The sequence below is a fragment of the Muscardinus avellanarius genome (genome assembly GCF_963383645.1).
Source record: "Muscardinus avellanarius genome assembly, chromosome: 8".
Classification (NCBI taxonomy): Eukaryota; Metazoa; Chordata; class Mammalia; order Rodentia; family Gliridae; genus Muscardinus; species Muscardinus avellanarius.
In genome coordinates, this window is record NC_137794.1 from 61423430 (window position 1) to 61450917 (window position 27488).

Here is a 27488-nt window from a genome sequence, read left to right on the forward strand (position 1 = left end):
TTTCAAAACAAAACAAAAGAAAAAGCCAGGTGTGGTGGTGCATGCTTGCAATCCCAATTCTTGGGAGATTGAGATAGGAGGATTGGCTTGTTCATGGCCAGCCTCAGCTACTTAGTGAGGCTCTCCATAACTAAATAAAGAATAAAAAATAGAGCCGGGTGTAGCTCAGAGGTAGAATGCCCCTGAGTTCAACACCCACTATCACCACCCCCCACCCCCCAAAAAATAGGGCTGGGGGCTGTATTGGAGGTAGAATGTCCCTGGGTTCCATCCCCAGTACCAAAACAAACAAACAAACAAACAAACAAACAAACAAACTCAATATCTGATAACTGTACTAAAGAAGAAGGACCATGCAAGTAATAAAAACATAAGTTTTACAAAGTCTCTACCTTCTACATTAATTCTTTTCTTTCTTTTTTTTTTTTTTTTTTTTTTTACTAGGGATTGAACTCAGGGGCATTCTACCTCTGAGCTACACCTCCACCCCTATTTTTTATTCTTTATTTTTAAAACAGGGTCTCACTAAGTTGTGGAAGGCCTCACTAAGTAGCTGATGCTGGCCACAAACCTGCAATTCTCCTGTCTCAGCCTCCCAAGTACTGGAATTACAAGTGTGTGCCACCACGCCTGGCTACATTAATTTTAAAACAAATCAGAGAAAGAAATATCAACACAATTTTGAAAGTTTTAAAGATTTAAATATAAAGAGTTCTTTTACCTTCAGAGAAGTGCAAACTGAATAGAAAGTTCCCCCTCTCCCACATAGAGCTGAAGAACTAGAAACAGGTCAAATAGACTTTAAGTATCTCCTTCCTTCCTTCCTTCCTTCCTTCCTTCCTTCCTTCCTTCCTTCCTTCCTTCCTTCCTTCTTTCCTTCCTAGACTTTAAGTATCAGCTTGCTTGCTTGCTTTCTTTCTTCCTTTCTTTCTTTCTTGCGGTAATGGGGTGAAACCCAGGGACATTCTGCCTCCAAGCTGCAACTGCAGCCCTATTTTTTTTATTCTTTATTTTTTGAAACAAAGTCTCACTGAGTTGCAAAGGCCCTCACTTAGTAGCCAGGCTGGCGGAGAACCTGGGCCCTCCTGTCTCAGCCTCCCAAATCCTGGAATCACAAGCCCGGGCACCACGCCCGGCTGGCTCCTATGTTTCTACTTGCTTCCCTCAGGAACTTCCTTCCTGGAGAGCCCACTGTGTGGTGCAGAACCTTAAAGCCAGCTTCTGCTACTTGCCCACTAAATCTGATCTGAAGCATACTTATTGAATATAAACCTGTGATAGTAGACCGGGTAAAGAGGGAGCAGCAACCACAAACGATTATGTAGTACTTACTTTATGATTCTAAATGAGAAGATGTAAGACCTAAAGCAGGTGTATATATTCAATAGATACAGAGAATTCCAAGTTACCCTGATGATCCCTCTAATTGTTGCTGAGGAAGATAAACTTTCAGCCAAAGCACTGAAGACAATATAAAAGTTTGCATAAGGTACCTTTGGGGATAACAAATTCCCTATGAAGCACTATAGGTATGTCAGACACAGAAACAGGCTTTGCACAGTGGGAGCCATATTGAAGTAAATCCTAAGAATTTAGTACTACTCCATTTAAATGTCCTGACAGTTCTTATATTCTGTGTATTGTTTTTAAGCTTTTAAATCAAAATTGCTCTAGGCTATCTATGAAGAGAGATAAAAGTATACTATTTTATATTTTAAAAAGTTTTGAATCAAATGGGATAAAATTAAATACAGAAATGCATTTTAAGTGCAAAGTATTTTTCCACTGTTGCCAGAAAACAGCTAACAAAGGGGAGTTCAGTAATTTCACAGCCATATTTTCTCACTCTCCTTCACTGGAAACACAGTCATTTGCATGGCATAATAAGCTGTAAATTATAAACATTTTTACATAGCCTGCTGCAAAGGAAAGTCTGCCAGCTTTCTACTATATTGGACAGTGTTCAAGTGATTAACTACAGCTTTGGAAAGAAAGGGTGGAAACTTGTTTTGCGTCTCAGTTTGTTGGTTCTCTTATGCACGTCCTCTAAAAACCCATTACATCATTATTTGCCATGAATATGTAAGTAATTAGAGTAGAGTCATAAATGCCCCATATTACTGCTGGATACAAATTACCCAGGACAAGCAGCAAATCTTGTAGGTGCGAAATCATCCAGGTATTGCTCTGAAATAGTGTCTCCAATGGGTATGGATGCAATAGTTTTCTACACCGAAATTTGTAGCAATGGGGATTTCAGGACTAATGACAGATGACATACAATTTGCTGTCTATAAAGGGATTTCATAAGACAGAAGGGAGAAAGTTGGTTTTTAAAAGTAGCTCCTATATCAAAGACAACAAATAGGTGTCAATATTCCACGACAGATAGAGGATAAGAGAAAGGAAATGTGCAAGAGATATGATATGCAAACATGAAAGTCTGTACTCTTTAATTGTATAGGGCCTCACCACGACCCACATTCAACTTTGTAATGAAATTTTGTCTTAGTAAATCAACAGTAATACATAGAGCACTTGGGTGTATACCACAGTGCTGCTAAGTGACTTGTTTCTTAACCAAATTGTGAGGAATAAATCAATTTATATATAAGGAACATGGATCAGTATGGTTTATAGAAAACTGTGTTATCTAGAGTAATAAGTATTATATTTTAGTGGCTATTAAAACCAGCTTTGCATATAGCAAGTACTCATCAAATATTTGTTGAATAAATCAATCAATGAGCAAATGAACAAATCTAGTGCAGAGATAAAATAGTATGTAAATTACCATACTATCATCAAGAAGAGCCTTCAGGGTTTGGAATATAATAGAGGGTTCGGTGGTGGGAGATGCTGCTGGTGTGGAAGACGACTAAGATATAGACCCAAGACCTCCAGAAGGTACTTTAGTGAGAAAACATATATGTAAATCAGTCATTACAAAACAGTGTGTGTGTGGGGCGGTACTGGGGATTGAACTCAGAGGCATTCTACCTTTGAGCTACACCCCCAGGCTAATTTTCTTTATTTTTTATTTTTGTGGTACTGGGGGTGGAACCCAGAGGCTTTCTACCTCCGGGCTATACTCCCAGACCTATTTTATACTTTATTTGGAAACAGGGTCTCACTAAGTTGCTGAGAGCCTCACTACGTAGCTGAGGCTGGCTTTGAACCTGTGCTATCCTCCTGTTTCAGCCTCCCAAGCACTGGGATTATAAGCATGCGCCACCACGCCGGGCTCTGATTTTATTTTTTATTTGGAAACTGGGTCTCACTAGGTTGATGAGAGTCTCACTACTTGCTGAGGCTGTCCTCGAACCTGATATCCTCCTGTCTCAGCCTTCCAAGTACTGGAATTAAAGATATGCACGACAGTGCCCGGCTGTTACATGTTTTAAGTACTCAGAACATTCCTTTTAGCTTTGGCTCCAATTAAGACATGACTTTTCCTGGAATGCCTGAGTCCTCCATCTTTACAAGCAAGCTTGCTATAAGCCTCAAACTGAAGAGTTTGAGAGGGAAGACAAGGACTCGCACTATTTCCTCCCCATCTTGGTGAAAACCGCTGTTCCTTTGAAGCCACCTCTACCTTCCATCACACTCCTCTTCTGGCACTCTGCACTCCCTGAAGTCTTGGCATCAGTTCTATTGTTCTCCTGGTGAAGTTCAGTTGTGTGAAGCCATCTTGTACTTTCTCAATCCACTCAGTCAGCCTACATGTGATTCTGCCAAACCCACTATTAGGCGTAACTGAAAGATAACCATTCAGAACCATTCCACTTTAAAATCCCCAAGTATCCTACTTCTCCCTCCAACCTCCAACCTCTCAGGTGTGTCACTACGTTACTAATTCTGCCCCTATAATCCGACTCATTACAACCTCCAATCCCTTGGTCATTATTTTCCCCCTCATTTTGGGCATCTCAGCCTTGTTTGCTTTCTGATCAAGCCTCCACAATAGTAATAGATCAGCTACACTCTTGCATATGCTCGTTTCTTGGTTGACAAATAGGAAGCTCCATCATGCTTTTACACTCTTCACTTTTACTCTAGGGCTCTGGGGAATTTACTGTTGCTATGTTAAAGGATATGTACTCAATCCTGTATGGAATGGGATGCAAATGAAGAATTAAGGAAAAGGAGGGAATGTGGGAAATCTTAAAAACAGAAAAGGAGACTCGAGACGCTAGCGGGTTCAGCAAGAAGGATGCCGAGGTAGAGAGCACTGCCCTGAGAATCTGCCCCTTTGCGGTTAGTAGCAGCACCACCCAGCTACCCAGCCTTCGGGAGTGAGAGGTGCAAAGCCACAGTGAGGAAGGAGCCCCCAGACACTGAGTCACCTACACAAGACAGTGCTCATCCAGCATCTTGCAGGAGGGGTGTTAAAGACTACTATCAGCCAGGCGTGGTGGCACACACCAGTAATCCTGGTACTTGGGAGGCTGAGACAAGAGGGTTGCAGGTTCAAAGCCAGCCTCAGCAACCTAATGAGATTCAACACCTAGCAAGGTCCTGTTTCAAAATAAAAACTAAAAAGGGCTGGTGTGGGGAGCTCGGAGTAGAATGCCCTGGGTTTAATCCCTATTACCAAAAAGCAAGCAAGCAAGCAACAAGAAGGTAAAAAAGACTTCTTATCTTTAGTTAAACAAAGGGACTGCCAATGGACATGGGTGGATGGTGAGCCCATTGGTGAATACGGATATATCTGTAGCAGTTAAGTTCTAGAAACAGTTTCTAGAAGTGAAATTGCATCAACAGACCCAGGCGTGGTGGTGCACGCTTATAATCCCCTTGCTTGGAAGGCAGAGATAGGAGGATCATGCAGGTTGAAGCCAGCTGTGCTGGCTTAAGAGACCCTGTTTTCAAAAAAAAAAAAAAAGGTCTGGGAGTGTAACCCGGAGGTAGAAGGGTTTCCAGGAACCCCAGTACCACCAAAAAAAAAAAAAAAAAAAGGAAGATATTGCATCAACAGTGTGTGTCAGAAAGGCTAATAAGTGCATAAATTGTTTCTTTATCATGTCACTGGAGGTTAAAGACTATTTCTTACTCATATTTACATTCTCCTTTAAGTCTAATCCTGTCCCTTGCAGAGGAGAGGTGGTGAGGATAAGATATATGGACTACAGGACACTTTAATCCAGTGGGCATGTTAATGTCATGTTAAGCTCCTGGGGTGAAACACATTATTGCCCCATTTAACAGACAAACTCACTGAGTAAGGTACAGTGAAATAAGGTCAAATAACAACTCAGTTACATTTGACAATAACCCAGACCTCTCGCCTTTTACCTACCTCTTTATTACAATACACTGTTGACCACTGGGGGTGCTCTAAGTTTGGGTTCAAAAGATTAGCATTAAATTAAATCATGAAACTACAAAACAGACTGCTATTAAATTTGTTTTTTAAGATGGGATCTTCCTATATTGCCCAGGCTGGCCTCAGACTTGAAATTCTTCTGCCTCAGTATCCCAAGTGCGTAGAATTATAGGCATGTACCACAGTATTTAAAGTATTGTCGGCCTCTGGCACATACAACTAACATTTTACTGATGAATATCAAGAATTAAGCACTGTCCCAAAGGTAGAATTACACAGTGGATATTCCCTTTGCCTTTGGCTTCTTACCTGTCAGCGAATTGCCCTCCTTTAAGAAAAAGATTTATTTATTTATTTTACCATTAACAAAACAGTTTATGCAGCTTGTTTTTTGCTATGACTTAGTCAGGCGGGCTAATCTATATCATGTTATTTATATACAATAAACTAACTCTCAGCTGAGCAGATTAGTAGCTTAGCCCACCTACTTTTTCCTGTTAATTATACTTGTTTTGTAAGAGGCTGATCCTATTTTGTGTTTTTCCAAAAGCTCTGGTAAAGTAATGACTTGTGATGTACAGTAGGTTGAACATAAAGAGCCTTCCCCTTCTCGCTCAACATATAATTGCTGCATTTGTGCATGCTGTGTAAGTTGAAAATAACAATGAAAAGTTAATGGAGAAAATAAGTACTGGTTGTAATGAATTAGTAATACTACTAGATTTGTGTGTAGAGTTCATTTTTATTATTTTAAGTGGAATACAATCAAGAATATGCATATGCTTTCATCTCGAGATATGTAAAATAGCTGAGGTATCTTCTGAAACTATTTTCAAAAGCCTATACTAAGTTCAATTATTCAGCATCATCACTGTCAATAAGCAATCCTTATTTTTAGGTTCTTATAGTAAAAAAATAAATTTCTCATATAGGTTTTTAATGTATTATGAGTATGAAATACAACTTTCTTTTAACTTTTAAGGTAACTTTAATTATACAAAATAGTATAAGCTGGGCATGGTGATGCATGCCTGTAATCCCAGCACTTGGAAGGCTGAGACAGGAGATCTGCAGGTTCATGGCCAACCTCAACAATTTAGACTTTAGTATCCCTGCTTCAAAATAAAAAATAAAAAGTGCTAGGGTATAGCTCAGAGGTAGAATGCCGCTGGGTTCAAACCTCCAGATTGAGTACCAAATAACAACAAAAGCAATGGATTCTCTTTATTAAAAAGCTGAAATATTACCAATCATGTCCCCTTTGACTATTACCTTCTATTTGCTCATCAAATCACTGCATTCCCATTTCCCTACCATTATCAGGTGAGCTTTCTTCTAGACTCTTTTCTATACAATTAGATATGTTTAGTAAAATAACAACCAGAACTGTTTTTTGAGTACTATATTGCTTATTTCATGTTTATATATAATTGAGCTCTTAATAAATATGATCAACATGTTCCCATTTAAGCCTCATTTCTTAAGATGCTTTTTGATTTAATCAATGTGCAAGGGCAATACTGTTTGCTAATTCTGTTTGGCATTTTTAAGTGCCAGACAAATTCTAATATGTAGAGTAAAGGTGAAGAATGATAGTCACAAAGCTTTTTTTTTTTTTTTTTTCCAGTACTGGGGGTTGAACCCAGGGGCATTCTACCTCCTAGCTTCACCCGCTGCCCTATTTTTTATTCTTTATTTTGAAACAGGGTCTCACTAAGTTGCAGAGGGCCTCACTAAGTAGCTGAGGCTGTCTGTGAACCACCATCCTTCCGTCTCAGCCTCTCAAGTACTGGGATTACTAGCATGTGCCACCATACCCAGATGAGTCACAGACTATTGTTACTATAATTAGAAGTCATCTGATGCTAATTAGAACTACATAAAGTGATAAATTATGAAGTTCAATATTTATAGCTGAGACCAAGTGTAATTGTCCAAATTATAGAAGACTTGTAGAATAAGAAAAACAGGCTCCGTCCACAGTTTCTTCAAGTCTCTTAAGATTATTTCACTTAGGCCTCTAAATTTTCTAACACTTCCTCTAACCCCAGGCCTGATCAATTTTCACTTAGAGAAAAAAGTAATGTTAAGATTATTAATTTGATTCTTTTTTCTTTTTGAGGGGAGAGCACTGGGAGATAGAACCCAGGGGCATTCTCCATCTAAATTATACCTCCCAGTCCTATTTTATTCTTTTATTTATTTATTTTTATTTTTATTTTTTATTTTTTTGGTGGTACTGGGGTTCCTGGAAGCCCTTCTACCTCCGGGCTACACTCCCAGACCTATTTTCACACTTTTTTTATTTGGAAACAGGGTCTCCTAAGCCAGTGCGCACGGCTGGCTTCGAACCTGCATGATCCTCCTGTCTCTGCCTCCCAAGTGCGGGGATTACAAGCGTGCGCCACCACGCCCGGCCTTTTATTTTGAAACAGGGTCTCACTAAGTTGCTGAGGTTGGCCCTGAGCCTACAATCCTCCTTTCTCAGCCTCCCAAGTACTAGAATTATAAGCATGTGTCACCATGTCCAGCTAGTCATTTAATTTTAAGATGTTCTCTAGATTTGACTTAGTTATGCTTATAAGGCTTTTATGAAAAGTTCTTGAAGCCCCCAAATTATCTTAGTATGCATACCTAGGATTTAACTTTAATTATTTGAATAAACAGAGTTGAGTAAATAATTAGTATCGGTACCAAGAAATTAATGGCTTCAGGTTTGTTTTTTGTTTTGGTACTGGAGATTGAACCAAGGGTTCTCTACCCAGGGGTGCTCTTTCACCGAACTACATCACAACTCTATTTATTTTGAGATAGGGTATTGCTAAGTTACCCAGGCTGGCATCAAACTGTGATTCCTCTGCCTCAGCCTCTTGAGTTGCTGGGATTGAAGGTGTATGCCACAGGCCCAGCTCACAGTATCTATTTTAACATGGACAGTACCTTTAAGAAAACAATCTTTTTTTTTTTTTTTTTTTGCAGTACTGGGAATGGAACCCAGAGGTATTCTATCTCCAAACTACACCCCCAGCCCTGTTTTTTAGTCTTTTTATTTATTTTTATTTTTATTGGTGATACTGGGGGTAGAATCCAGGGGCTTTTCTACCTCCGTGATAAACTCTCAGACCTATTTTATATTTTACTTGGAAACAGGGTTTCACTAAGTTGCTGAGAGCTTCACTAAGTAGCTGAGACTGGCTTTGAACCTGTGTGATCCTCCTGTCTCATCCTCCCAAGCACTGAGATTACAAGCACTGAGACTTTTTAAACTAGTCTCACTGAGTTGCAAAGGGCCTCACCAAGTTGCTGAGGCTGTCTGTGAAATGTGATACTCTGGTCTCTGCCTCCCGAAAGCTGGGATTACAAGCGTGCACCACCATGCCCAACAAGAAGCCAATTTTAAGGTATTATTTGGCTTTATTCCTGCTTCTATTTTAAATTTAAAAAAAATCTATAATTTATACATTTTTGTAGGATATTCGATCCATTAAAAAGGCCAAAAGATAAAAGTTCAGTTCAGCCCAGGGACTCTAGGGTCCTCACAGAGTCCCTAAGGAAACTACCTGTTCATGTCCTTTGTCTATGTTTGTGTTATATTCTTTTTCTTCCAAATTTATAAGACCTTCAACTGATTTGTAGGTTACAACTTTGCCCCTGGTCATGTATGCTGCTGCAATTATTTCTGTAATTTGGATATTTGTTTTTTGACTGAGTGTTTTCCACTGAAGAATTATTGTTTCTGTAACCAAATGTGTTAATCTTTCATTTATTTATTTGTTTATTCATTTATTTATTGTGGTACTGGGGGTGGAAACCAGGGGCTTTGTTTCTACCTACAGGCTACATTTCCAGACCTATTTTATACTTTATTTGGAAACAGGTCTCATTAAGTTACTGAGAGTCTCATCAAGTAGCTGAGGCTGGCTTTGAACCTGTGCGATCCTCCTGTTTGACCATGCCACGCCGTTAATCCTTCACTTATGACTTCTGAGGTTTCGATTTTTATGGGGGTTTTTGCTTCTTGAAAAATTATTCAGCCATGATCACTGACTGTCATCTAATTCTGGAAACATACTGAATGCTGGGGTAATGTGATATCTATGTTTATGATGTGTAGAGACACACAGTCTTCTCTTACCCATATTTTATCAATCCATAATTCTATTCTAACTTATTTATTGTAGTCTTGGTGATAAAGCCCAGGGGTTGTATATGGCAAGTACTGTACCACTAAGCTCCACCCAAGCCAGGTAATTTTTTTTTTTTTTTGTGGGTCTGGGGATGGAACACAGGGGCTTTCGACCTCCAAACTACAGCCCTTGCTCTATTTTTGTTCCTTATTTTGAAACCAGGTCTCACTGAGTTGCAGAGGGCCTCACTAAGTAGCTGAGGCTGTCCGTGACCCTGATCCTCTGGTCTCAGCCTCCCAAATGCTGGGATTCCAAAGGTGCGCCACCACGCCCAGCTCTGTAATTTTATTCTTATTCATCAGTTTACCTGGTCACCAGATTTCACATAAGTAATAAGATAAAGTACTTGTTTAAAAAAATAAAATTGGGAATACTGGCACATACTTGTAATCCCATGACTTGGGAGGCAGAGACAGGAGGTTCACAGGTTTGCTGCCGCCAGCCTCGCAACTTAGCAAGAACCTCTATAACTTAGTGAGACCCTGTTTCAAATTTAAAAAAAAAAAAAAGGCCTAGTGGTATAGTTCAGAGGTAAAATGTCTCTGAGTTCAATCCTTAGGAAAATAAATAAAATAAAATAAGAATTAAAAAAATAAAAATAAAAATGGAATCAGCATGCTTTCAAATTTGCCATTGCCTATTACCTCTCCTGGACAACAGTCTATCTAAAAGACAGAAACATGCCGGGCGTGGTGGTGCATGCTTGTAATCCCCGTGCTTGGGAGGCGGAGACAGGAGGATCGCGCAGGTTCCTAGCCAGCTGTGCTGGCTTGCACTGGCTTAAGAGACCCTGTTTCCAAAAATAAAATAGGTCTGGGAGTGTAGCCCAGGGGTAGAAGGGCTTCCAGGAACCCCAGTACCACCAAAAAAATAAATAAAAGACAGAAACACCAACAATCACTTAACTTCTGACTCAATGCTTTCCTTTCTTTCATTCTTCTTATATCTACTTATATCTGAAGTGATTTCCATAGAAAACCAAGAAGTGACACAGCAAGATGGGCAGGAGGAAGGTAGCAATGCTCCTCCAAATGAACATGTGATGCCTCCAAATTGGCAGCTGTGTCTTGGGGTTCCGTGGGGTCCCGTGGGCGGCCCTGCTCTTTTCTGACAGCTGTGGGGACACCATTCCAGCACTGGCCCAGCAGCAGCATATTCCCTTCCCTCTGCTGCTGGAAGGAAGGGAGTTGAGAGCAACACAAGGCCACAACAGTCTAAATCCTATCAATAAAACCACATGCCTCACAGATACCAAAATAGAAGCTGCAGATAACAGAGAAAAAAACAAAATCTAAAAGAAATCAAGAAAATAAACTTTTGATGAGATTTAAAGAATTTCACTAGCCAGATGGGTGGTGCCTATAGTCCCAGCTACTTAGGGGGCTGAGGGGGGAGATTGCTTGAGTCCAGCAGTTTGAGGCCAGCCAGGGCAAGAGAGCAAGAGTCTGTCACCAAATTTACCGGATATTCCACATTTTTTTATGTTGGATTTCTTTTTTTGTGGTATTTCACCAATACTTTTCCTTTCATTGACTGTCATATTACGTATTGCTTTACATAATAAGGAGGTTTGTTTCTCTAAAAGGTAAAACATGTGATTTAAGTGTTTTAGTCTAGAACATTTATATTACACTGAAGATCTGGTCATCCAGACAAAGATTTCAATGAATATCATGTCCAAGGCAGCAGTAAGTGAACGCGTAGGAAGCTAAGTGCCTACCCTGAAAGAGCGATCAAGCTGATAAAGGACAGAAGGCTGCATGTCGGGGTCTAGAATAACAAGAGACAGGGCTTGTTGAACACATCCTATGTACAAGGCACGGTTCAAGGCTTTTAAATATTTTACTATCTCTAATCCACCCAACAGAGCTGTACAGTAGAGGGAAGTTATGTAACTTGCCTGGAATCACATAGGTAAAAATGATGGAACAGGATCTGCACTCAGGCAATTTATAACCGGCGTGACACACATGTCTTTCCCTACTTGATCACTTAGTGTGGGATCTTGGAAAGGCCGTTCACTTATTGGAGTCTCACTTTACCCCTCACTTACCTGTTTTCCTATGGCTGATGACCTCCTAGTTACCTTCCAGACTCACTTATACATACCCTATTTTATAAGGCACAAATGGCCCCGTTTTCTTCCTCCTTTCCTCCTCAGCATCCTTAATTTTCACCGAACTTTGTCTATACTCTATTTATGGCATCAGTAGCATTGTATTATAGTTGTTTATTGTGGGAAACTATTCTAGATCTAAAGATTTTTGGCTTAAGGATTTACAGCTTCTTGCTTGCTTTGGCAGAAGACTGTCTTGAGGGAACTGAAGACAGTGACCTCGATGCCCCTTTGCTAAGCTATGTCCATCTGTTTTACTGCACCTTTTGCTTGCTTTGCTTAAGGGTGGAAGTCCACCCCAAGGAGGGAGCTGAAGAAAGCAACCTCTGCCACTCTTACAAAACTGCCAGATAACAACTTATCTTCTAAAGTGTTCCTGACGCAACGCTCTACTCCTTAGCCAGAAACAATTAATGATGTGATGACTCAGTCTTAATGCTGTAATAAGAGGAAGAGCTGAGCTTCGGTTGAGGAGTTTGGCTCTCTTGCCTTCTCTCCCCTCTCACCTCTTCGAGACCAGGAATAAAGTCTCAAGAGCATTTATTTCATCACATTGCCCCATGCCCTGCTGCTGCAGAGCCAGGCAGTTTATAAACTTACCTGTTCCCTAGTTTGTTGCTAATGTAGGCAAATACTATGCACTATTTGGCTTATATCACCTGCGACATGCACAGTAACTGAAACATAGTAATTGCTTAATAAATATCCATTTATTGAGTAATCAAAGCAGGACTCTAGGGTGTTTGATTCAGGAAGACCTGAAAGACAACACTGGAAGGAGGACTAGCTACAGTCAGGTAACCAAAAAAGGCACCCACTGCTAATGTCTAGAAGTGGAGTAACAAAGTCCTGAAATAGAGCAGAGCTGGCAGCTGACTGGACATGCAAAATGAAAGAGTGGGAGTAATCAGATTCTGAAATTCACAGCTGGGTGTGGTGGTGCTCCTCTCTATTACAGTACTTGGGAGGCTGAGATAGGAGGATTCCAGGTTTTGAGACCAATCTCATCAACTTAGTTGAGATTTGAGACCAACCTCAAGCAACCTAGCAAGACCCTGTTTCAAAACAACAACAACAACAAAACAACAACAAATAATAATAATAAAGGGCTGGAGGTGTAGCTCAAAGGTAAAATGCCTGTGGGTTCAATCCCCAGTACCAAAAGAAGGTTACCAAGCCAGGCGTGGTGGTGCATGCTTATAATCCCAGCATTTGGGAGGCTGAGACAGGAGGATAGCAGTTTGCTTAGTGAGGCCCTCCAGAACTTAGTGAGACCCTGTTTCAAAATAAAGAATAAAAAAATAGGGCAGGGGGTGTAGCTCAGAGGTCAAATGCCCCTGGGTTCCTTCCCCAGATCCACACACACAGAAAGTCTACAAATTCACCAGGATAACAGAAGTATGATATCATTAACAGAAATAGTAAAGGTATATCAAGATAATGCTTGCTACTATTAGTAGATTAACCTATGATTTAAGTGGCTTAACAAATAGTTATACCATCAAGATGATGTGGATAATTCTAGTTTCCCTAGTTTGATGCTAATGTCATTGTAGGCAAACATTAATCCTGATGGGCAGGTGGCTCTCTGCCAAGAATGATTCAGGGCTATAGCTATCTTTCATCTTAAACAGGCTACCTTCAAGATTATCTGCTTAAGGAATAATACAAATGCAAGATTTGTATGGTCAGAAAATAGTAAATATCCCTTCTATTCACACTCTGTAGGTTAGATCTCAGTCATATGACACAGCTAACCACAAGGGGAACTGGCAAACCAGGCTTGCTTTATACTTAGGAAAAAAAGAAAATGTGTTTAGTATACTTGTTTCAGTCTCTTCTACCACAGTTAAAGTGTTGGAAAATTTTCAGGAAATGAAGGTACAGGGAAAATATTTTCAGTTTGTGGTCTGTTTTCAATTCCTAATTAGATGAGAAAAAACAATCAGTTTCCCAGACCTATTTTATATTTTATTTGGAAACAGGGTCTCACTAAGTTACTAAAAGCCTCACTCAGTAGCTGAGGTTGGCTTTGAACCTGTGTGATCCTCCTGTCTCAGCCTCCCAAGAGCTAGGATTATAAGCATGCGCCACCATGCCTGGTTTGAATCAGTTTTAATAAAACAACTGAGAAAGTTGAACTGCTAGTCAAAAACTTGACCAGAATTTCCCTAAACTTGCTTTTTTTTTTTTTTTTTCTGGATCTGGGGATGGAACCCGGGGCATTCAACCTCTGAGCTATACCCCCTGCTCTATTTTTTATTCTTTATTTTGAAACAGGGTCTCACTAAGTTGCCTGAGGGCCTCACTAAGTAGCTGAGACTATCTGTGAACCGTGATTCTCTGGTCTCAGCCTCCTGAATGCCGGGATTACAAGGTGTACCACCACGCCTGAGTTGGTAATCTTAATATAAAAGTCTCTTTTTATATTATATATTTTAATCATTTTATCTTGTAAAGAGGGATTTTTCAATTATGGATAGAGATACTTATAAATTTAGTGATACTTTTTTTTTTGGTGGTACTGGGATTCCTGGAAGCCCTTCTATCTCCGGGCTACACTCTCAGACCTATTTTTACATTTTTATTTGGAAACAGGGTCTCCTAAGCCAGCACACGCGGCTGGCTTCGAAACTGCGCGATCCTCCTGTCTCTGCCTCCCAGGTGCGGGGATTACAAGTGTGCGCCACCACGCCTGGCTAGTGATACTTTTTAACTGACTTTACAATCAATATTTTTAAAGTTAATGGTAGATTAAACCCTAAGCCCATGGTCTTCTTGGCAAAAGGCTATGGTGAATGCTTATAACACATCTATAAATGGAGCTCTCTTGTCCACTTGTCAGAATGTAATTATTACATGTTAGCCTAAATTCCACCTCTCTTAGCCATTTTGTAATAAGTTTACTAGACATATCCACAGCACCAGTTATATCCTTAGGCCAAACAAGAGATCACCTAACTCACTTTTGGTCTCCTAGGTAATTTACTCAGGTCCCATTAGCTGGCATTAAAGTCAAATTCATGAGAGATAAACACCAACAATGTAAATCCCAGTAGTTTGGAGGTGAATTAAAAAACTCCCAAATCAGTACTTCCCTCAAATGTTAAATAATTCACTGTGTCATTATAGATACAAGCCTCAAGCAAAAGTTACACTTGAACAATTAAGGAAGCAGGAGCCAAACAAATGACTTCAGGGGTAGAGAAACGAATTAATGGTTTCTCTAAGTACCATGCCAAATTGCCTTTTCACATTAACAAGTGTGTAAAACATCCAAACACACCAATGACTTGCTAGATCTAGTTTGATTATAGAAAACAGCCTGAAACTATATGCAGGAGTATTCCCTAAATATATTGTGGATTCTATACACTTGAGTATAAACCCCACTTATGTCATTTGGAAAGTTTTTACATTAATAGCCTTCTCTTTTGCAAAGTTGTTTTTTTTTTTTTTTTTGTGGTAGTACTAGGAATTGAACCCAAGGGCATTCTACCTCTGAGCTATACCCCTAGCCCTATTTTTTATTTTATTCTTTAATTTGAAACAGGGTCTCATTGAGTTTTGGCGGGCCTCACTAAGCAGCTTTTTTTGTTGTTTTTTGTTTTTTGGTACTGGGGGTGGAACCCCGGGGCTTTTCTACCTCCAGGCTATACCCCCAGACCTATTTTATACTTTATTTGGAAACAGGGTCTCACTGAGTTGCTGAGAGCCTCACGAAGTAGCTGTGGCTGGCTTTGAACCTGTGCGATCCTCCTGTCTCAGCCTCCCAAGTGCTGGGATTACAAGTGTGCGCCACCACGTCTGGCCTATTGCAATGTTCTTTTACTCAGATTTCTTAGACTACAATGAACATCTACCAATTAAAATTATGGGAAGAATCAGCAGCAATGTAATTGTTTCTTTGAGGCTAGATTAAGAAATCAGAAACACGAGGTAACATCATGGTGCACCATTTACATACAGATTATAGCCCCTAAATTGTACAAGAGTACATAGTTTACTTTTTTCTTTTTCTTTGTAATGGGAATTGAACCCAGAGACAGTCTATTTCTGAGCTACACCCCCATCCACTCCCCTTTTTAAAAAAGACAGGGTCTTGCTAGGTTACTGAGAGTTTTGCTGTGTTGCTGAAGCTGTTTTCAAACCTGCAATCCTCCTGTTTCAGCCTCCCAAGTACTGGGATTACAGCTGTGCACCATCCTAACTGGCAGCTACACACTTTAGAATAAAAATAGGATTTTAATCTCAACTCTACCACTTTCTACCTAAATTTCAGACAACTCTTAACTTTAATAATGGTTATCTCTTCTGTAAAATAAAAATGATTCACTTATGCAATAAATAAATGCTGAACACCTATTATGTATCAAATAATTAGTTGGATTAGTAAAGATAACAAAATATTGCTGGTATCCACTATGTATGTTTAGTTATCTAAATGTACAAGCAGATGACTGCCAAGGCAGGTAAAATCAGCAGGCTAGAAATCAATATGATTCTTAATAGGAAACAGAGATACAAGGGATAGAGTGATTTGAGGTCCATCTGTTTTTTGGGACAATGGATTTTTAGGTTTTTGTTTGTTTGTTTGTTTTTAGTTTTGTTTTGTGGTACTGGGGATGGACCTCTGGAGCATTCTATTTCTGAGCTGCACCCACTGTCCTTTTATTTTACTTTATTTTTTGTTTCAAAATGGTCTTGCTAAATTGCTAAGGCTGGCCTTAAACTTGGAATTATCTTGTCTCAGCCTTCCAAATACTGGGATTACAGGCATGCATCACCATGCCTGGCTAGGTTTTTAATATTTATTCTAGATATTTATGTATTTTCTTTAGTATTCTCAACTGAACACTGCCAAAAATTTCTATGAAACTTATAAGATAAAGTTTTGAACTCTATCTAATTTAAACAGGCTTAGGGGAAGAATGTACATGTACTAAAGAATTTTTCAATTTGCTTTCCATTTGTAAGTTTTTCAAGACTTTTTTTTTTTTTTTTTTGCAGTACTGGGGATAGAACTCAGGGTCATTCTGCCTCTGAGCTACACTCCAAGCCCTATTTTTAATTCTTTATTTTGAAACAGGGTCTTACTGAGTTGCAAAGGGCCTCACTAAGTAGCTGAGGCTGTCCTCGAACTGAGATCCTCCTGTCTTAGCTTCAGGAATGCTGGGATTACAAGCGTGCGCTACCACGGCTGGCTTGACTTTTTTTTTTTAAAGCAATGCTATATAACAAACTCAGGGCCTCACACCTGGTAGATAAGTGCTCTACCACTGAGCTGTATTTTAATTTTTATTTTGATAAGTGGCCCAGGCTGGCCTTGAATTTGTGATTCTCCTGCCTCAGCTTCCTAAATAGCTGGGATTATGGGTGTGCACCAGCATATCTGGCTTTTTCAAGATATCCTAGAATAAGATTTTTTTGGCATACTAATTTGATAATTAGTCTGATCTATAAGTGAAATTAATAATCTGAACAAGAACAGAAAGGTGGAAAATCACAGCAGATTTGTAGGAAAGATGAGACCCACAGTTAGAACCCCAACTTTCCCCATTTGCTAACTGTTACCACCTGAAAAAGTTTCAAGGCTTTTGAATCTCAGTTTCCTCAAGAGTAAAATGTGTATAATAACTCTTTATCTATAAAATACAAGAACCGGGAGTGGTGGCTCACGCTTGTAATCCCAGTACTTGGGAGGCTGAGCCAGGAGGATGACAGGCTCACAGCAAGCCTTGCCTACTTAGACCTTCTGCAACTTAATGAAATCCTGTTTCAAGAAAAACAATAATAAAAAAAAAAAACCATAGGGTTGGGAGTGTAGCTTGGAGGTTGAATGTCCCTGGGTTCAACTCTAGTACCGCAAAATAAATAAATAAAATATTATAAATATCAAAAAGGATAACTTTCATAAAAAGTATTGGTAACCTCAAACCATAAAACAAATATAAACTACTTGAGATTAAGAACTGAAAATGATCCCAAGATCATCAAGTCTTGTGAAGACACTTGTATGGAAAAATGGTGAAAGGTCTGTAAAATAATACTGGATAGAGGAGTAGCCATCTGTAGCCACATTGGTGACCTTCTTTGCTTGCTAATGAGAAAGGGTCACTGAACTTTGTGGCTGGCCAGAGTCATCTCAGAATATTATAGAAGAAGCAAATACTTATAGATAAGACTCCTAGAAATAAAAAAACAGAAGATGTAGATTGATTTTTCAAGTAAATAAAAGGTCAATTAGTCATAAATCAAAGCTTCTAGAAATTCTTCTTTTTTTTTTTTTGGGTGGGCAAAGGCAATTTATTTATTTATTTTTTATTTATTTATTTTTTTTTTTTTACTTTGAGTCTTCTCTTTATTGACAGGTTGCTTCCCAAATTTGAGATGGACACACAATCTTGCTTCTTATTCCAATGTTATCTCCAGTAGCCTGATTTTAGTTCTAGTTAATAAAAGTTCGGCTTACAAGTTTGGTTCCCTAGTAGAGACTCTAAACCTCAGAAACTAACTTCTTGAGGTTTTGTAGAATAGTACATGACAATAAAAGGATGGACATATGTTACTTTTTCAATTTTAATTGTGACAGCACCATTTTTTTCCATGAAAATATGCCCTAATATGTGGCTTTTTATTTATTTTTTATGACTTTTTTTTAACAATTTTTTATTGAACATAAGTAGTATACATTTATACTATATTTGGTGCCCTCTCCCCCCTGCCCCCTCCCCCCCCACCAATGGTTGTCCAGGTTAACCATGTCTTATTCATAATTTTACACATGTTCAGGTGTAGACCCTCATTAATCAAGATCGCCCTTTCTCCTCTCCTATCTTTCCATTAAAACTTAGCTAGTATTTCCCCTCTAATATCTGGAGTCCCACTGGTATCCTTTGTGTTTTCTAGTTTGGGCATATTAGAGGAAACATGTGTATCTTCTCCTTCTGTGCTTGGCTGATCTCACTTAACATGATGCTCTCCAGGGCTTTCCATCTTCTTGCAAATGATATAATTTTGTTCTTCTTTATGGCTGAATAGAATTCCATTGTGTATATTTCCCGCAGTTTTGCTATCCATTCATCTGTTGATGGTGATCTGGGTTGGTTCCATATTTTGGCTATTACAAATTGTGCTGCTATGAACATAGGTATGCATATGTTGCTGTATTTATCTGAATTCAACCCCTTTGGAAAGATACCCAGGAGTGGTATAGCTGGATCATATGGTGGATCTATTCCCACCTTTCTCAGGAATCTCCACACAGATCTCCATAGTGGCTGAACTAGTTTGCACTCCCACCAACAGTGTAAAAGAGTTCCTCTTTCCCCACATCCTCGCCAGAAATGCTTCTTTTTGTGAGAACTTCCTTGTCATGTTTTTGAAGTGATTTTATCTTCACATGCTAAAGTCCACTTGTAGATTTTATTTCTACATAGGCTATTAATCCATTGCCAAGTATACTGATAGGAATAAATAAAATTATTGCTGAGCCAGAGGTGGTAGTGGTTCAGACCTTTAATCCCAGTACTTAGAAGGCTGAGACAGGCGGGTTGCAGGTTTGAGGCCAGCCTCAGCAAGTTAGTGAGACTCTCAGCAACTTAGTGAGGCCCTGATTCAAAATTAAAAACAAAGACATTAATTAATACATAAAGTAGGATGAATGGTATATCTTAGAGGTAGAATGTCCCTGGGTTCGTCCCCTGGTACCAAGAAAATAAATAAATAAAATTATTGTTGATAAACTATTACTAAAAATATATGCAATATCCAGGCAAGGTGGCACACAGATGTAATTTCAGTACTGGGAGGCTGAGACAGGAGGAGTGCAGGTTCAAAACCAGCCTCCAGAACTTAGTGAGACTCTTAGCAACCCAGTGAGGCCCTGTTTCAAAACAGAAAACAAATGAGCTGGGAGTGTAGCTTGGAGATAGAATGTCTCTAGGTTTAACCCCCAATAATTTACATTCCCCCAAACATTATATATATTTATATATGAATATGGATATATACACATATATATATATATACAGTGACTTTTTTCTTTTCTTTTTCTTTTTTTGGTGGTACTAAGGGTGGAACCCAGGGGCTTTTCTACCTCCGGGCTATACTCTCAGACCTCTTTTATATTTTATTTGGAAACTTGGTCTCACTAAATTGCTGAGAGCCTCACTAAGTAGCTGAGGCTGGCTTTGAATCTGTGCGATCCTCCCATCTCAGCCTCCCAAGTGCTGGGATTACAAGCATGAGCCACTATGCTTGGCTATAGTGACTTTTTTCAAAACAAAACTAAAAATTTTAAATTCCTTTAAATGCAGAAAAATGAGCAATATACACTTCTAAATTTATTTTAATCTAAATATATAAAATATAAAATTTCATATTCCAATAACCAGTAAAATTTGTGTTACCATAAAAATAAGTAAAATTAAATAAAATATACAGCACTGAAGCAGACTACTCCTAAAACAGTAATAGCATCAATCTTTATACAAGTACACATAATTTTGAGTAGATTTAAAAATCATAAATCCTAAACTGAGTGACACGGAGATCTCTACAGAGACACACTGATACCCCAGTGGAGGAGAGGAATGATGAACAGAGCATTAAGAAGGTAGAAATGAAAGTGTTTGATAGAAATATATGCATGGAGCTGGCCAGACTATCAGACTAATAGAAATAGTGAAAGTTCGTTTTTTAAAACCTGTAACATATTTTAATCTGTATTTGAATCAGAGAACGACAAAACAATTTCTACTGACTACTGTTTAGTAAAAGAAAGCACAGTCTGGAGAGCACGGTGGAGAGGCTCAATTCTTCTTACCATGAGTAGATCCCACTGACCATGTCATAGTTCTGCGAAGTGTTCTCACTGCTGGGCCCAGCTGCTTTAGAAATAAGCAGCACCACCAAGCCCCGTAACTGGAGGTTATGCCGGCTGTCATGCACAAGCCCCCTGCCAACGAGTAAAGAAAGAAGAGGATTAGTACACCTTCAAGTCAGAGAACTGTCATGAGCATGCCCCAATTTCTAAAACTAGACGATAGGGTTTATGGAAAAGAAAGAGGGAAGGAGGAAAGAGTTAACATGAAGAAGCAATGAGTTTAAGAGACAACTAGAGAAAACATGGCTAGTTTTAAAAAGTGACTCTCAAACTGTAAGCTCAATGATCTGCTCTGTCCTCCTCCTGAGTCTTTCCACTGGCTCTGTCCTATTTTGCTGCTTTTGGTTTTGTTTGGTGGTGGTGGTGGGAGATATTGCTAAACACCAGCCTAGCATATGCTAGGCAAGCCTCTACCCCTGAGTTACACCTGATTCTTCATTATGTATCACCTATAGTGAATCTTTATTTTTCCTTTCTTTTGTAACAATATTACTCATCTGAATTAGTCTTTATTTCCAGAAAGGGAAAAGAGAAAGGCAAGGCTGTGTGTGTGTGTGTGTGTGTGTGTGTGTGTGTGTGTGTGTGTGTGTGTGTTGGGGTTGGGCCTGACCAGAGATGAAGGAATTGACCACACAGTAAGAGCTCTAACAGTGAACCCAGAGACAGGTCTAACAGAGGCACACTGATGAAACAGCTCTGTCAACAGTCTTGGCATTTTCCTCAGACTTCTCAGAGATGGGAACTTTCACAGGGATTCCTAACAATAGCAGCAGTAAACACTTATCTAGTTCTCTATGCATTGCTTTCTCTATGTAAGGAGCTATTCTATATGCTTTACTATATATTAACTAAGTTAACTCACAACTTGAAGAGGAAAGTGCCACAACGATCCTGATTTAACAGATGAGAAGCATGAGGTGCACAGAGAGGTCAAATGACTTGTCCAAGGTACCAGCAGGGTATAGCACTGACAGAGCCAGGACTAGAACCCAACGAGCAGGCTCTAGGGTCTACAGACACTCTTAACCACTGTGCTATAGTGACTCTCCCTCTGCTTCAGGGACAAAACTATTTTATAGGTCAAATCAGAACAGTAGACTTAAGGACTAGACGGGCCTATTTCCAAAAAGTTCTTTTGTTATTACCAGTTATAGGATTCAGAGGATGTCCACTCTTGGAAGAGAGTAACAATGTCTTTTTTTTGTGTGTGTGTGAAGCTGGGGATTTAATCCAGGGGTGTTCTACTTCTGAGCTACACCCCCAGCCCTACCTTTTATTCTTTATTTTGAAACAAGGTCTCGCTAAGTTGTGGAAGGCCTCACTAAGTTGCTGAGGCTGGCCGCGAACTGGTGATCTCCCAAGTCCTGAGATTACAAGCGTGCGCCACCACACCTGGCTAATGATGTTCATTTTTCCATAGCCATTGCAGGGGACAGCATAGGTAAAGTGCTTAGCACTGTGGAAGCGCATAATAAGAGATCAAGTGACCAGCAAATTACACTCTCTTTCTTTGTTCGTCTTTCCAATCTATTTTCTCTCAATTCTTACATTCTCCTTCCTTTTACTCCTTTTCTCCATCTTTTGTCTTTCCCACTCTATTAACATATATAATCACCTACAAATATTGTTTACTTTTCTATCTCCCCAAATGACAAAAGGTATGACCTTCTCCTTCCACGCCAGCATCATTATCACTGAAACATCCCTTTCAATACTGAAAAGTTCAGGAAAAGAAAATGTAATGAACACCAGGCACAGTGGTGTACAACTGTAATCCCAGCCACTTCCAGAGGCTGAGAAAGGAAGGATTGCAAGTCTGAGGCCAGCCCCAGCAACTGAATAAGAGCTGGTTTCAAAATAAAAAACAAAAAATGACTGGGGATGTAACTCAGGGGTAGAGCACCTCTGGATTCAATCCCCAGTATGCTCCTCCATCCAAAAAAAAGAAAAATTATACTGAGAGAGCATTCAGAAAGCACACTTCTGACCATTAATCTTCACATAAAACAGGAGTTAACAACCTGAAGGACAGATCAACAGCTTAGGTAAATTAAAGAACTGTTTCCAAAACACCATTTCTTTAAATTCACTTCATTAACACCTTGAAAATAGCATTGTTATAAACCATTAACACCCATAGCACAAAAGTTAGCTCTCACCCAAAGTGAGTAAGAAATTTTGCTCCTGAGCATGGAATAAAGATCCCCGTGGGATTCAAAACTTACAGGGATAATATGTTTCATACAGTCCAGATTGTCTTTCCCCTGGAACACTGGGTCTATTCTGTGTCTTTCTTAAGGAGAGACACTGACAAGCTGAAGCACATCCAGAAGATGATGAAATCACATACAGGTTGCCGAAGTTTCAAGTTTCTGAGCATTCTGGATTTCGTATTTTTGGATTAGGGAAATCTGTGCCAATATTCCAAAATCCAGGGGGAATTGGAAACATTTCTGGTCCCAAAGATTTTGGATAAATTATACTCAACCTATATTGCCACATAAATGAAAACTAGCTTAGAAAATGGTAACGTTGATGTTCTCAGATTTGTTCAGTCAAAAATGCACCAAATGTTCATGACGTGTCTGGCATGAGGCTAAACAAGCGGCGGAGGACACAATGGCGAAAGGTGGTCCCCCTTCTTGAAGATTCCAGTCTGGATGAAGAAATCACAATAAAACATGACACAGGCTGCTTTAGGAGATGCACACGGCTGTGGGAACATAGAGAAGCAGCACCTAACATAGCCCACTGAGGGTCAAGGAGACCTCCAGAGAGCTAAAACCGAGGAAGATGTGGCAGGGGAGTAGACAGCGGGGCATATGTGGGGAAGAAGTGTTCTGGAGAGAGAAATGATGTGTGGAGGCTTGAAGGAGAAAGGGGAACCAAGGCGTTGCCAGCACCAACATGGCAGAAGTACAGTTTGTGAAATGAGGGACAGGGAAAAGCACTCTCTATTCATCTGAAAGGTTTCCATAGACAGAAGACAGACCTGGTAAGTATTACTTTAGAGACTGACATCAATGGAGAAAAATTACACTAGGTCAGTTTCAGTTCTACATGAAGACAAGAAAAACCAGTGCTGGTGATGCTGAGCCCTTTTTGCTGGGCTGGATATGTTTAAGAAGATGCACAGCCAGGCATGGTGGCGCAGGCTTGTAATCCCCACGCGTGAGAGGCGGAGACAGGAGGATCGCGCAGGTTCAAAGTCAGCCGCGCTGGCTTAAGAGACCCTGTTTCCAAATAAAAAGTACAAAATAGGTCTGGGAGTGTAGCCCAGAGGTAGAAGGGTTTCCAGGAACCCCAGCACCACAAGAAGAAGAAGAAGAAGAAGAAGAAGAAGAAGAAGAAGAAGAAGAAGAAGAGGAGGAGGAGGAGGAGGAGGAGGAGGAGGAGGAGGAGGAGGAGGAGGAGGAGGAGGAGATGATGCACAGCACCAGGCGTGGTGAAATACACCTGTAATCCCAGTACTTGGGAGACTGAGACAGGAGGCTCTAAGGTTTGAGGCCAGTCTCATCAATTTAGTTGAGATCTTCAGCAACTAAGACCCTGTTTCAAAAAATAAAAAATGTTTTAAAGGGCAGGGGAGTAGCTCGGAGGTAGAATGCTCCTAGGTTCATCCCCATTACCAAAAATAAATTAAGAAGCTATATAGCCTCTGACACATTCAGTAGAAATCTGGACTATTTGATATTTGGGTTTTTTTTTCCACTGATCTTATATAACCTCACTACATTTAATTATCTAATATTCTACAATATATCTAATAAAAATTTAGTCTTTACTACCATCAACATATGATAGATGAAAGCAATATTATCTTATAGCCTTTACCACTAAAGGTCTACAGAATTTTTCTTTTAGTTGTGGTAAAAGATTTTAGCATTCATTCACCCAATATAAATTGAGCACCCTCTCTACAAGAAGCCCTATGCACAGGTGCAGCGGCCAGCACAACCAGGCATGGAACTTGTGAATCTTACAGTTTAGTGGAAGAGACTGATCATAAATAATGAAAGGTCATAAATCAATGTAAAACTGCAATGGCAGTAGATGCTACAAAGGGGAAAGGGAGATCGTAGCATGAAAGTTTCTAATAAAGGAACTAACTTCATCAGGTAAGCCAAACGCCTCTTTGAAGAAATGATAAAGGAAGAAATGATGTAAAGAGGGCTGTGGGAAGAGAACTGGTAGGAGGAGTGTATTGACAGCACAAGAACGGGCTGAGAGCACTGGGGCAGGCCAGGATTGATCCATACAGGCTGAACAGGCCATGGGAAGACATTTGCTTTTCATCCAAAGAACTATGTGAAGGCATGGTAGCATTTCATTAAGCATAAGATTTTTTAAATTTTTATTATTTATTTATTTATTTATTTATTTTTGCAGGTCTGGGGATGGAACCCAGGAGCATTCGACCTCCGAGCTACACCCCCTGCCCTATTTTTTATTCTTTATTTTGAAACGGGGTCTCACTGAGTTGCTGAGGCTGTCCACGAACCGTGATCCTCTGGTCTAAGCCTCCTGAATGCTGGGATTACAAGCGTGCGCCACCACGCCCAGCTGATAAGATTTTTTTAAAACAAATCCTCTGTTGTGGATGTGGAAAGTGACTTAGATGGAGAGTAAAAACAGAAATCAAATGGGTATAAGGAGTCCAAATAGAAGACTTTTACAATATTCAGTGAGAAATACGGGGCTAGCTTGGTGGACATCTAGACGTGTGTTAAACCTAAAATAACATTTTGATTCAGTCCAAATAGATATTGCATAGTACATAGTCAGTCCTACAAGATTTGGTAATATAAATATATTACTGATTTAAAATTGTATTATTCTAGGCTGGGCGTGGTGGTACATGCCTTAATCCCAGTAATTGGGAGGCTACGACAGGAAGATCGTGGTTCGTGGCCAGCTGCAGCTACTTAGTGAGACTCTTTGCAACTCATCAAGACCCTGTTTCAAAATAAAGAATAAAAGATAGGGCTGGAGATATAGCTCGGAGGTAGAAGGCCCCTGTGTTCCATTCCCATTACTGCAAATAAATAAATAAATAAATAAATAATTGTATTATTCTGAAAAGTCTATAAGCTAAACATTTTTGATTGTGTATGAAAACAGGGATTGAATCCAGGGGCATTCTACCTTTGAGCTACACTCCCAGATGTTTTTCATTCTTTGTTTAAAACAGCCTCATTGGCAGGGCGTGGTGGCGCACGCTTGTAATCCCCGCGCTTGGGAGGCGGAGACAGGAGGATCGTGCAGGTTCGGTTTGAAGCCAGCTGCGCGCGCTGGCTTAGGAGACTGTTTCCAAATAAAAAGTATAAAAAATAGGTCTGGGAGTGTAGCCCGGAGGTAGAAGGGCTTCCAGAAACCCCAGTACCACCAAAAAAAAAAAAAAAAAAACCCAAACAAACAACAACAACAAAAAAAAAACAGCCTCACTAAATTGCGGAGAGGCTCACTAAGTAGCTGAGGCTGGCCACAACCTGTACACTTGAGATCCTCCTGTCTCAGCCTCCCAAGTACTGGGATTACAAGTGTGCGTCACCATGCCTGGCTTTCTAAGCTAAATTTTGAGAGGAAGAAACTTTGCTTTTTCTAAAATTCTGCTCTAGGCTTACAATGGAGGAATAATCCTAGTATCTTAATAGATAGACAATTCCATGTACATAAAGACTGAGTAGGTACACTTTGAGCAAGCCAGCAACACATCCTTCCATTTTATGTTTCAGATGCCAACTACAGTTCTTAACTGCATCCTATTTTCCACAGCTATTAACTCTAATTCTTTTTTTAAACTCGATTGTGTAACTATATCAAATTCTCAGATCACTGCCATGGTACTCTTTCATATATCCTCTTGAATTACATTTCTATATAAATGTACCAAGTGTGAGAGGTCTACAAGAAAATAAGAGCTGTAAGAAAGCAGCAATAATAGTAAATTTATAAGACACTTGAATATATATTGATCAAAGGAACATACAGCAAAGGCAAAATAACAAACTGGAATCCGTACACCGAGGAAGTTGCCTCTTGGTAGAGGTGGCCCTCATGGTACAGGTTGAAAGATGTTCAGATTTCCTTGAGTAGAGAAGGGAAGAGGCCTGGGAATGGCATTGGAGTTACTGGAGTGAAAGAAAGGGAGTATCAGGAGTGAGAGACAGGAAAAGCAGTGTCAAGAAGGCAGAGAACGGGGAGCAGGTTCAGGAGCCATAGGGCTATCCATTCAGGCAAGGTGTAGGTAAACATGCCCAGAAAAACCGACAGGCTCAAAAAATGAAGGCCTGGAAATCAGGTTTCAAGCCTGGACTTGGTTCTGCAGGCAGTCTGGAGGCATGGATGTTCTGTCAGCAAGGGAATGATGTGATTAGAGATAAAGACTAAACCTGTTACTCTGGGCCTAATCTGTTATTCTGGCAGTCGTGTTTGGGTGCAAAGGAAAGGAGGAGTGAGGAGACACAATTAATTAGGAGGAGCCTCGTCCAGTAGCCCAGGTGGGAGGTAATGAGGGCTTAAATCGGGGTAGGAGCACCAGGGATGGAGAAGAAAAGCTGAATGGTGGAAGCAGCTTGGGTGGTGGGCCAGGCTAGCCCAGCCAACTGCCTAAATGAGGGAGACATAGGGAAGGGGTGGAGGGGCAAAGCATAGGCAAGACCGAAACCTGTGCACTGGAGGTGATGATGCTGCAGTTAGTAGGAATTGGAAAAAAGAAGAGCTAATGGGGAAATAATGAGTTCAGTTTTGGATATGTTAATGTTGAATACAGGAAGGACCTCCAGATGGAGATGCCCAGCAGGCAGCTGGAAATGCTGTGGATATAGATTTGGAAAGCATCTTCATAGAAGCGATGGCCGAAACAGTAGGAACTGATGGATGAGCTTTTGAATGGAAGAGAAGTGAAGACAAAGGAAGGGGAGGGAAGGAAAGGAAGAGCAAGGGTGAAGAAAAAAAGGGAAAGACAGAGGA

General features: G+C 40.0%; 1 protein-coding gene and 1 pseudogene across 2 annotated transcripts in view; one reads left to right on the top strand and one right to left on the bottom strand.

Moving 5' to 3' along the window:
• The window catches only part of PDSS2 (decaprenyl diphosphate synthase subunit 2), a gene marked incomplete at both ends in the record, with an annotated part of 286459 nt that overhangs the window by 183650 nt on the left and 75321 nt on the right, over nucleotides 1-27488 (bottom strand). Inside the window, one exon of the mRNA XM_080700610.1 lies at nucleotides 20457-20588. Within this exon, the coding sequence (XP_080556736.1) occupies nucleotides 20457-20588 (132 nt within the window). The remainder of the gene's footprint in view (nucleotides 1-20456; nucleotides 20589-27488) is intronic.
• The window catches only part of LOC308266363 (cytochrome c oxidase subunit 6B1-like), a 64138-nt pseudogene continuing 58078 nt past the window's right edge, over nucleotides 21429-27488 (top strand). The window contains exons 1-2 of the transcript in view: nucleotides 21429-21464; nucleotides 27289-27381. The product of the transcript in view is annotated as a cytochrome c oxidase subunit 6B1-like (transcript). The remainder of the gene's footprint in view (nucleotides 21465-27288; nucleotides 27382-27488) is intronic.